Below are 12409 nucleotides of genomic sequence, written 5' to 3'. Positions count from 1 at the left end.
AGTTTTAGGGTTAAATGGTGAATATCTTGGTGTCAGCTTTTTCTTTCTCACTCTTTTAATTTTGTTTGTTCTCTTTCTGTTTCTCTGCCTCACTCTCTGCCAGGTTGCCAGTTTCACAAATCTTTTCTGGCTGCGGAACAGAGGAAATTAGCATCATGCGAAAAGTTAAAAGCCGTTGATGATCGCTTTCCCTGAGGCTCAAATTGACGAGACCAGAACCTGCTATTACCATCATCTATGGGAACTCTGAAGGGAATTACACCTGAAACCCAGCTCACTGATCAAGTTGCTGAAGTTCATTGACAAGCATCCATTATCCCGTTGGATTTATACTTTTGTGGTGATTGCTTTATCTTTGTTTTCCACGCTTGTATTTGAACCGCCCTGCTCTCCTTTTCAAGGAGTAAAAGGAGGTGGAAAATGTATATACATGGCCGGCTTGTAAAAAAGGCAACAAAATGAATAAAACATTAGAAGCGACTGAAGGCTATTTTTCCGCAGTTTACCGCAGTTGAATTCTTCCTCACCTCCTCTCTTTTTTCCGGAGTCTGACAAAAACAGCGCTGGCAAACTGACAGCATCTGCCACTCCAGAGACTCCGTTTGCCCTGTTTGTTTATTGCCTGTTGTTTTGTTTGTCTTGTTTCTGCGCTCCTCATTCCCTGTGCTCCTGTGATGCCCCGTTGCCCCTGTGCTCGTGTGGAGCCATGCCCGTGCCCGAGATGGCTCTGAGCCCTGTGAAATCTTTGTACTGGGAGGCGTTCCCCCCGATGTCCGCAGGCCGGGTCTACTGCTCGGCTGCGCTCTGGGCTGAGCGCCTCTATGTGCTGGGGGGCTGCAGTGAGAGTGGCGTTCCACTGGACTCGGTTGAAGTCCTGGATCTGGAGACCCAGACATGGTGCCAGCTGCCTCCATTGCCCACCGCTCGAGCGGGAGCCTCGGCTGTGGCTTTGGGGGACCAGTTAGTAGTGATGGGAGGCATGGATGCCCAGCAGAGTCCACTGGCATCGGTGGAGGTCTATCACCACGATGAGGGCAAATGGGAGAGGAAAGCTGGACTGGGCCAGGCGTCCATGGGTATAACCGCGCTGGAGATAGGTAAGAACAGTGGTTTATTTTTTATATTTATTTTAGAAATGTTTATGGAAGTTGTGTACATCTTTTGTCGGTCACATATGCTCTGAATTCTTTTAGAAGGAGTAGAACTAAAGTCAGACATACCAGATGTTTTTTTTGTCAGAATAATAAAAAATGCCTCTATAGAATGTTCTCTATAATGCTTGACAGTTGTACAATTAAAAAAAACAGAATTTTGTAATTTTATAGTTTTTTATATATCTTTTGGTATTATCTGGGCTTAGGACTTGTAATTGCAGCCCTTCTCCTGACGACTCTTACTCAGAATCAGTTGCTCTCATCGGCTCTTTCTACAGTATTGCTTTAAAAAGGCAAAACAGAATATGCCCAGATGAGATATAAAACAGAAATGTGTGAATATTTAGTCAGTAAACCTGTAATCTGTCACGTTCGGGCACTTATATAGATGCAAGGGCCGAGCTGCCTGAACTGTTTAAGTGAAGGGGAGGCACCCCTCCCGTGCTTCTCTGAGTAAACATGCAGCCTGTATTGTGCAGACAAGGAGAGATAAGTTAACTTTTGCCAGCTGGATTACTTACTGTTAGTTGATAACAGTTAATGGCACTGTGCTGGTTAAAAAGGTAAAGTCTAGACCTGTAGACCAAAAGCTGCATCCTACAAATTTTCCTTACACCCCTAATAGTGTTGTACCACAAGTTAGCACATGTAAACCACTTGAGCACCAGACTAATGCACTTCAGCTAAACAAGGTGCACAAAAAAATCATAGTCTAAAGAGAGAGCTGAGCAGATTGACATGCCACCAGAGGTGCAGCCTTGTTTTTCAGTTAGCCAACTCAACAACTCAAGCTGAATTCTTCTTATCCTGAGCATTATGCTTTATGAGCTGAGCACTTTGATGAGTTTCCAGGAACAGCCTTACATGGAGAGCAGAGAAAAAAAGATTGGGGAAAATCACAGTTGTACTCATCTCTTCCTCTCTCAGCTGGCTGTGTGTGATTAACTGTGTTATCTCCACCCAATCACTCCTGCTGTAATGACTGCCTCTCGCACACTAGTCTGCTGGAGAGCAGTGGATTCACGAGCTCCCAATCAGAGCCCATTAGTCATTGTGCTGCACACACACACACCTCTGTGCTAAGTTGAGAGTGAGCATTTAGGTTTGTTTCAGTGATGTGGTGAGGTGAGATGGATGAGTGTTTTGTTTAGGAATCACCTCACCGGTTTTCACTTCCTGTCTGTCCTTTTGCTGCATTATTCCAAGTGTTCTCCCACTGGGCTGCTGCATTCATTATTTGTGAAAGTATACATTTTCAACACAAGCCCAGGAAATCAGGGTAATAATGCTGCATTCACTGTACAGCTCTTGAGCAAATGGGCTGTTTCTGTTCTTTCTACATCTCTCTGCTTTTGATTATCTGCCGCTCTACATGGCTTCACTCTCAGCTGCTTTTTTAGGGTTGATGAGTGACAGACAGAAAAAGAGAGAGAACAGAGAGAGAGCAGAGTAACCACTACATTGGTGTGAGGCTGAACAACGGGTTTGCTTCTTCCAGCAGGCGGTCAGCTGCTGCAGCATGACCCGTACCAAACACAGCAACCTCTGGCCCACTCACAACCATGCTGAGATGCTTCTGTCATATTTATAGAAGTATGAATAATCTTCTCTCGTCATCGGGGGAGACTAGCAGGGGTGGGCTTGTTATTAGCATCAGGGATTCAATGCAGAGCTTTTGTCATAAAGATAATCCTTTTGACAGAGTATGACAGCCATGACATTTGAACTGAGGTGGAGAGAAGTTGGGACAGGGTCTTCTGAGGTAAATGTGTGGGTTCTTATGCGTCGTAAGCAGAGTTAGCACAGCTTAAATGTGCTAGTGTGTGAGTGTGTGTTAATTGCCTATTACTCATCTTTAGGAGCAACTTTGAGCCTCTGCTCTCAGATGGCTGCTTTGTACTCCGTCAGAGCCTATAAGTCAAAAAAGTATACAAATCCCAGCCTGACCCACTTCTTCTCTTGCTTAAACGAGGGCATTCTAATTACCGTGTGCCAATGGCTGGCCTTTGATGACTAAACTTCTTGTGGGTTAGAAGTTTTAATTCACTGTGCAGCATAAAAGAAACTCTTTTTTCCTTGTGATCCCAGGTTCATCTGTATTTGAAGTACAAGTTGAGGTATTGATATGAAATACTGTGTTTTTCATCTGATAAGTATGTATTATTTGACAATATTCCTTTTATCATAAACATTTACGGCTCTGATCTGATATAATACAGGAGGACCTTGATCCTTTAGCCATAGTCAAATCTTACAGAAACTGGATTTTAAAGATGATAAAGTGCTCTTTTTAAATCTAAAGCAGAATGTGTCTGCATGCTACAGAAGAATGCAGTAGTTATATTATCAGAGTTATGTTTTATTTGAAAGTCTCTCTTGAGAGATTTAGAGAGAAAAAAACAACTTCTAAGGAATCAAACAGCTTATTTATATTTTAGTGTTTAGTTAGTGACTTAGTCTGCAAGTTTTAGGGGTAAAAAGATCTCTATTTTAAGAGTGAGGTCATGTATAAAGGTATATTTAATACCTGTGTTGTGGTGTGGTCTGATTTAGAGCAGATGAATCTGGCGAATTTAGCAAGGACTCAAGTCACTCTCTTTCAGTTTGCCAGCTTTGAAGACGTAGTTTGCCATTCTGATGTCACCATGTTTGCAATAGTTCTGGTTTCAGTGCAATTAGCAGCACTGTAGTTGCTCAGGTATCCAGCAAAAGCTGTTGTAAATAGATGTGACATGGCCAAAAAACTCCAGAGAAAACCTTCTAAACTGCTCTATATTTAGAATGAATATATCTGACTTTGCAGGAATTATCGCAGAAGAAGAATAGTAGAAAAAATGCGGCTCAGGCCAATTTCTGTATTGTACTCTGCAACCGGGGCGCTGGTACTAGCAGCACTGCAACTTAGGCTCAGTGGGTGATATTCAGCCCGGAAATGGCCCTGAGTGATTTTTGCTGTGATTGCAAATGATACGCTAAGTGGCATGTTAGTGTTTATTTGTTGATTTAGGCTTGCTAGATAAAACATTTTGAGTAAATTTGCAGTCTTGCACAATCAAGGAGGAAAGAACAGCTCTATTAAGAAATAGTCCTTCAAAGCGACTAGGACGATTTTAGCTATTTTTATCACGATTTTGCCCTTCTGACAAATAGTTCAACTAGAAACAATTTCCTGGTTGGTATGTGAATCAGATTTGATTGTCACATGAATAATCGGTGGTCCTCTATTATTTTCATGTTATTATTGTATTATATATTATCAAACATGTTTGATTTTTGATCAGCCCTTCTAGATTGACATGATCTGCGATACATTCTTTAAGTGGACATGCTTCTGCCAATAGCAGCCTAGCTTTGAGACATACGAGTGACAATATCTGTAGTGTTCAGATTATTGTTTTTAGTTTTTGATGTTTTTAAAAACATTTAAATGATAAAAAGGACAACCAGGTGCTTAGTTTAATCTCACTGTTTGCATGTATGTGTGGGATCACACTGATTTGTGCAATATTTAGAGTGTGGTAGACTTTTTTCATGTTCGTGTCATTTGGTTACAGGAGACCAAGCGTTAAGTCTGAGATGTGCTCTGAATTTTATACCGGTTATGATTGCAAAACTCCAATAGTACATGCTTAGAGATGTCTCTAGAGACCTGACTTAAAGTGCGACATGTGCACTGTTTTTAAATCCTGTTAGAACTGTTAGAATGAAGAAGCATAAGTTAACCCCAAAACATTTTTTGTTAATTAACCTCATAGGATAAGTTGACAATTTGTGTAAATATTTTTTTTTTGCATTTGCTAAACCTCTCTATTAATAAGATTGACACATGTATGATCTGTTTATCTGGCATTGTCTTGTCTCCTATGAAGTGGTGGATGACATCCTGATTCCCCTGAATTCCCCTTTTATATCATATATGAACATTTTCTCCCTGCAGTGTTTCAGCAATGAGCTGCTAGTGTGAAAGGGTAAATTTGCCAGCATTACTGGAAAGTTAATCCTTCAGTGTTCTGGGTTTTATATCTGAAAGGGGCTTAAGACTTTGCTCATCTGAGATTTAAAATCTGCAGCAGTCATAAATGGTGCAGGATTCATCTATTTTGCTGCTGGATAATCCTGGAATGTAGTGCACTATACATTAAAGCCATCTGGAAAATGTTGACTAAATGTAAAAAAAAAAAAGTAAAGTTTGGTTATTTGATTTTTACCTGTGTTTACTTGTACCTTTCTGGTGAATACTTGGAAACATAGGATCTGTAATAGAGGCCTGTCTGCTTGATGTAATATGTTGTAACAAGTTGTTGGAAGATAATTACATTTAGGTGCTTAGTTGTTTACTGTTTAAAAGCCCTCACAGTCAGTAAACTCTCACTGACCGTTACAGATCAGACTGGCATGATTTGTTTTGGTTGATTTTGTGAAAAGCATGATCACTCCTTAGTAATGCGCTACAAGTGGTCACTGCAAAGAGCAAGAGACAGCAGTGTGCCCAGTTAGTCAGTTAACCTTTTAAAGAAATAATACATATTATATCTGAAAAAATCCATTGTAGAATATCAGCTCAAGTGAATAGTATCAACAGATAGTCATGAGACTTATTGTTGACATCTACACTGATCAGATATAATTTAGACCCAGCAGTGCTGCTGAAGTTTTTAAACACTATACACTATTGCACAGTACATGTTGGTCATCTTCTAGTTCTTTATCAGTTTTCACAGGACATTGTCCACAGGACGCTGATTGTAGAATGCTGTTGGATTGAAATGTATGGTTGCTGGACTATACTCAGTCCAGCATTGATATTAAGGTGTTTAAAAACTCCAGCAGCACTTCTGTATCTGATCCACTTGTACCAGATCAACACACACGAACACAGCACCACCATATCAGTGTTTGTATTAAAAGAGAGACTACATACAACGGTCGATTAGATAACCAGTGGATGTTATATTTAATTAAATGTGGTGCCTATAAATGATTTTGAATTGTATTTATATATTAATACAACTCTTTTAATAACAGACATTCATAAACTTGCTAAACATATTGGCAGAGATCTGTATGTATGAGCAGTAGCTGATCGAGCCAGTCGTAACAGTGACAAGGAAAACTTCCCCTAGATCAAATGGAAGAAACCTTAAAGGGAACCAAGACTCAACTCAAACATTGACAGCGAACCTCTCCTGTTTGGGTTGACGGCAGATAGAACAGCTAAAAACAGCAAAAACACGAACAACTAATGAAATACCTTATGAATACACAGTAAGAAAATGAAAAAAAAAAAGACTTATATAAGAGTAACAAAGATATGCTTCGTTTAAGTTGCTGTTCTGCATTTTAGGATTTACTCACTACAGGATGAAAACCTGTAGAATATAAACCTAAAGAATAGCATTTAAAAATATAAATCAGGTTTGTGTTTTCACTGCTAAGTCTGATGTAGTGTTATGGTGCAATGTGTGTAAATTACCTCTCTGTGCTGTATTCTTGGTTCGGGTCGATAAAAAGAGAAGACTACCCTAATGAATATTGTATTCTCTCAAAACTCCTAATGCATTTCCCCTTCTCCTCTCTGTCTCTCTGTTTCTCTCTCTTTCTGTTTCTCTCTCTTTCTCTCTCCCTTTCTTCCTCTGTGCTCTGTTGCCTTCCATACCTTGCATCATCTTAGGGAGCAAATTGCTTTGAGGATCTCATCATATCTGCATGTCTTTGAAATCTATTGAACTTTACAGTCCCTTGGCTTATCAGGCGTATTTCTACGTTATGATTTTGATCAGTGGTTTGAGGGACCAGAGGAGGGATTTTTTGAGTTTTTTTTAGATAATCAAATTCAGTGGAGTGGGAAGAGCTCCAAGAAGGCAGAAAATAGACAAACATTATTAGCTGCCATTGCTGATTAGGAGAGTGCATAGCAGAGGCAGAACACAGCAAAACACAAGATAAGGCCACATTAATAGTCACAGTTTTCTAGCAGTAAAAGGTGATTTTACATTGATTACATTAAAAACTATATGTGGTCAAACAGAAGATACCATTGCATGACATTGCCTTAGAAATGCCCAATTAATCAATTTTTTAAAATAAATTATTTTCTGACAGAATATTTATATTTATGTACCCATACAACAGCCAGTAACAGATAGTGTGGAGTGGTTCTTTTGGCACAGGTTCTTCTCTGTTTGTTTAAAACTGCTATCAATTTTCAGCCAGAGCTTCACTGTCAAGATAACAGCATATAAATACTATATAGATAAAGATACAGCAGGAAAATATTTATCATTTATTTAAATGGGATAATATTAATCTCAATATTATAATTCTCAGACAAAATGCAGACTTTACAAGCTATCAAATTACTATCCCATGTATAGTGTACTTATTATTGTATGATGGTCTTTACTGCTCAGAATAGATCCCCTCATAAGATCACACGTCGGCAAATTAGATGGAAATCAAGGACTTTATTCATTGTTCTTGAGATCAAGTACTTTTCCGGACAGGGGAATTGTCGTGATGTTGTATTGCTTGTTAGAAATTTGGCTAGAACTGTCCTAAACTTTGAAAAAGTTTGCCTTACAGAAACAAGGAATATGATATAAAAAGGCACTGAAGGTTCCTAGAGATACTTTTCAAACCATAATTCACAAGTTCAAAATCATATTAATATGCCACTGACACTTTCAGATTCTGTTCTGTGGAGCAATTAAACAAAACTGGAATTTTTCATGCTTAAAACTTGGAAATAACACCCTGAAGGGTTGCGGTGGCTCAGTGATGATCTGGGGCTCTGCTCTACTTTCCTTGGCACTGCAGCGTGTGTGGGGCAACAGGGTTTCAATTAAGTATCAGTAAATTCTAGGAGAAAATATGATGCTTTCTGTAAACCTTGCAATAGGAAAATGATCTGAATAATATATCAAATAGAACAACCAAGGCCTGATTTCAAGTCCAAGAAGATTCTGGCTTGGTCATTATTGACTGACTATCTCCTATGAAAAAGTTTGGTAGGATTTGAAAAAAATGTTCTCAGCAATCAAACTCTGGAATATGAGTGGATTGTAGGCCAGACTCCACAGGAACACTGTCAGATACTGTTGTCTGGCTTTATTTATAAATAAATAAAGCTTAAAAACGAACTTTGTCTTAATTTAATCTGACACTGACACTTAATATTTGTGAGTCTAAAATAAAAATTTCGCCAGAATTACAACTTAATTTTGTAGTTTGTGATTTTTGTTATTTTGTTATTGCAAAAGTGGACTTAATTTTATCTGGTAGAAAAAGTCTAAAAAATCTACTATACTATACTAATTTCTCCATGAGAAATGTGATAAAACATGGTCATATTGCGTAACATGAACTAGTTTTATTAAATTCTTTTTTTTTTTTTCATTCTGTCTATGATGACAACAAACAAGCAAAAGTTTTCATTATAGAAGTTTTGTTATCGATCTGCGGTTTCTGAAGATTTTGTAGAGTTTTGTAGATGATCTGAGTACTCTGGGGAGGCTGTTTTGAGTGTGTAGCGCTCGTTGTCAGCATGCTGACACCTGGAACACTTAGGTAAGTACCTTACCATTTAGGCCCGCACTATCTTTCTTATCACTCACCTGCCTTTGATTGGCAGGACTCTCCAGCCGGCTGGCAGCCTGAAGCTCAGGACTACTCTCAACACCCCATTTACTCTCTGGCTCAACCTTACTCTTTTATTTCCCTTCTATCTCTCTCTTCTTCTACTTCTTTTACTGTTCGTTCTACTCCTCTCTCTTGTATCCCTCTCACTTCCTGATCAAGAGAGCATTGCTGTTGCCTAGCAACAGGTGTGTGTGTGTATGTGTGTGCATGTATTTGTGTGTGTCTGTTTGACCCAAAGACATTTTTAGAACGAGGCAGGCTGAGTCGCTGTGCCAACCAATGACTCCCTCCATTTTTGTTGTTGCTGTTGTCAGTTCTTTGTTTGTGTGTGTGTGTCTGTGTGTGAGAGAGAGAGAGCAAGACATAGTACTTATTACTGAGTCTCTATCACCCCCATACCATTAGCTTTGCTTTCTCAAACAAACTCCAGCTGCACGTCAGATGTTGGCTAGCATGATAAGTGATCGGAGGAGAGAGCGGGCCGTCCTGTCTACCCAATTATACTTTCTAACTTTCTTAACATGAATAAAAACAGGACCAGAACTGCTTACTGTTTTATCTTTAGTACAATTGTGATTAAGATTTTTTTGTTAAAATATTTTAAGCTCTTTCAGGGGCATTCTTTCCCTGTTCTTCACTTTTGTCATCCTTCCAGAGCCATTTTAGTACATGGCCTTTCTCCATTCCCTTTTTTCACTGTAACTTTATCTAACCTTTAGCCTTTTCCTAAAATACCCTTTAGCTAATGAGCCTGATCTGTAAATGTTACTGGGAGGTGCTCTAGCCATGGGAAAAGCCTGCTTTAAAATATGCCTCTGAATATCCTCTTTCTTGTATCTGCCGCTGCAGAGGTTTAACTGCCGCCTAATGTCTTCATTTTGTCCTCCTTTACCAGGAGGGAACCTGCGATAGTTGCCTCTAGGGCTCTCCATACAGTGAATTATGCAAACCAGCGAGGACTTCTTCTCTCTGAGAGATTGGTTTTATCAGCAGCCGACTGCATAATGTGTCTGAATCGAGGTCAGCGGGAACGGTGTTCCTCATAAGTGAGCCGCTCTGAGATTTTCTCTAATGAAGCGCCAAGTACTGGCAGCCACCCTAAGAAGAATTCTGTCCACAATGCAACTATGAGATATGGATGGGGGGAAAAAAGAGAAAGAAGGGAGAAATGACATGGCTTACTGACAGGTGCTCTCTGAAAAAAAGCTTTTCTATTTGAGTTTAGTGACTCCAGGTATTGACTGAGAACTACTTTTTCTCACGCAGAATAAACGACTGTAGATGCAGCTAAATTAAAGGGGCCAGGATTTTTTTTTTAAATGGGAGAACAATATGATAATATTAAATTATATAGTGATACGTTTTTGTTAGTCTAATTAAGAATGTTAAGAATCTGCCATGAATGATGCATTTTGTCTATCTGTCAAAATACAATCACGAAAATTGTTCATTGTGAAAAGTGTCTTTAGATATAATGATACAACATTTTTACTACATTTAATTTGAAAAAAAAAGCTCAAATGCAGTGGACATGTATATTTGCAAATCTGTTTTTGGTATCAGAAAGAAACATTGTATTTTCAAATTGTGCTTTTATTGGCTGGTTTTCATTACCATGACTAATAACTTCGTCAACTCTTTGTTTTGTTTAGCATTAGCTTTTAGCCTTTCCAGTCTAGCCTTGAAATGCTTTCACTTGAGGCCTGGGTACATGCACATTTTAGGGGCGTAAATAAGATGGGAAGAGCCTGTTATGTAACAGTTGTAGTTGTTGGAATTGGCTAGTTTTTTATAGCCCATTTTACTTGGATTTTGCCTTTGAATCAAGAACCAACAGTTTTTACAGTATGTCAGTTTCATGTACTGTACTCTTATAGTTTAACTTTACTGAAATATACAAAGTTTTCCATTCTGCGGCCTCTTTTAGTTGATCTGCAAAACTATATTTCACTTTATAATGAACTTAGAAACTGGGCATGTTTCTTAGAAGCCTTTTCTGTTCACTAATACTAATTGTCCTTGTATTTTTGGCCCTGTTGGAACGACACAGTGTATCCTGCGTAGGTAGGTGAGCATTAGGCAAGTCGTGAAATGTTTCCCAGTCTGAAATGTGTATTTTGGGCTGTATTTTGAACTGCGTAAGTGGTGTCTATATGGATGTTAGTGCTTGGGTGTGCTCATTATATGCATGTGCCAGAAGAGATTGAAAGCTTGCCCCATCAGGGATGGTAGAGACGCAGATCTCTATGGTAACACATCCATATTTACTTTATGAACTGAAGAGACAGGAGTAAAAACAAAAAAAACTCCTATAGCACTCTGAGTTTAGTTTTTTGCTTTCATACTGCTTTATAAAGTTGGGTTGTGTATTGGCAAGAACTGAATCACAGAACAGGGCTTACAATTCAGTATATCGCCAAATTTATTATAAGGTTATTAAATACACTATTTTTAAATAAAGGTGACAAATGAGCTTAAACATGTTAATGGGATCTCAGTGTTTAGAAAGAATTCTGGTTGTGGAGACATGGATTGGATTTTTTTTGACTGGTTAAAAGTAATGTCCCTGTGAAAATACATGGAAGTAAACACAACAATCAATATGGAGGCCTGGACAATTTATTGACCTCATGTATATTTATCATATAATAATTGTAATAGTGCAATAGTGTAATACTTAGAATAGTTAAAATTTGATACTGTGTTTTTGAAAGTAAATACAGTATCGACCATCAAAATATATGCATATAACATATGCACCTTTACCTTGCAGTAATTGCCCACTCTTTGCACAAACCTAAACCCAAACAGAATACTAATGCTTGTGAAAGTGTTCACTTGCACTCACATGCAAATTCACTGTGACGTGAGCTACTTACAAACCCCCTTGTCGCTTCTGAACATGTAAGCACTCTCTTTCACAACCTAGAATGAATAGAGCTGCAACCATTAGTCTTTTCCCCCTACCACGTCACTGTATAAGGCCCGTTTGATCTTTGTCTTCAACCGAGCGTGTATGAGTGCATTTGATTGGTATGAAAAAAGTGCACACCACCAGCTTCTAAAGGGACACTGAAGAATAGGGAACGAATACGCAAGCACTTTTTTCCTCTCGTTATATTTTTCACACTCTCTTTTTCTCTTGCTCTCTGTCTCGCTCAGTCTTTGACGTTCATAGACACTTAAATATGATGTGTAATTAAGCGGGTCTAGTGTCTTCAATAATTAACACAGAGTTCCTTACTCCACAACTCAGTCAACCTGTTGTAGTGTGTTTATGTGGTTTTTATAGCGCAGTAGTTCATTCTGTTTTTTTTTAACGTCCTGTCCATCAGTCTTCATTGATATTTGTCTTTGTGTTTAGTTTCAATTATTAAATATTTTTTCTTTAAGTTTCTTACATACAGCAGATACTGTTATTCAGAGACTATTCAGTGTGAAAATTCAAGTGAATTCAAAGTGACAGTCTGTAAGTTTGTAATTGCACACAGCATGCTAAACAATACTTATAAAACATTCTTTGTGGTGCTGTCTCTTATCAGAGTAAATTCATCAGGTGATATACCTAGGATTCTGTTGCTTTTTCTTTTTGCTCACTTCTAATTGTGCATTTCTCT

General features: G+C 38.5%; 1 protein-coding gene across 1 annotated transcript in view; it reads left to right on the top strand.

The window, feature by feature from the left end:
- The window catches only part of LOC103036463 (kelch domain-containing protein 8B), a 155513-nt gene that overhangs the window by 21544 nt on the left and 121560 nt on the right, over positions 1-12409 (top strand). Inside the window, exon 2 of the mRNA XM_022677396.2 lies at positions 104-1097. Coding sequence (XP_022533117.2) covers positions 707-1097 — 391 coding nt within the window. The 5' untranslated portion in view covers positions 104-706. The remainder of the gene's footprint in view (positions 1-103; positions 1098-12409) is intronic.

Source organism: Astyanax mexicanus, chromosome 13 (genome assembly GCF_023375975.1).
Source record: "Astyanax mexicanus isolate ESR-SI-001 chromosome 13, AstMex3_surface, whole genome shotgun sequence".
NCBI classification, from domain to species: Eukaryota; Metazoa; Chordata; class Actinopteri; order Characiformes; family Acestrorhamphidae; genus Astyanax; species Astyanax mexicanus.
The sequence above is the reverse complement of the archived record's forward strand: the minus strand, read 5'-3'. Positions and strand labels throughout refer to the sequence as shown.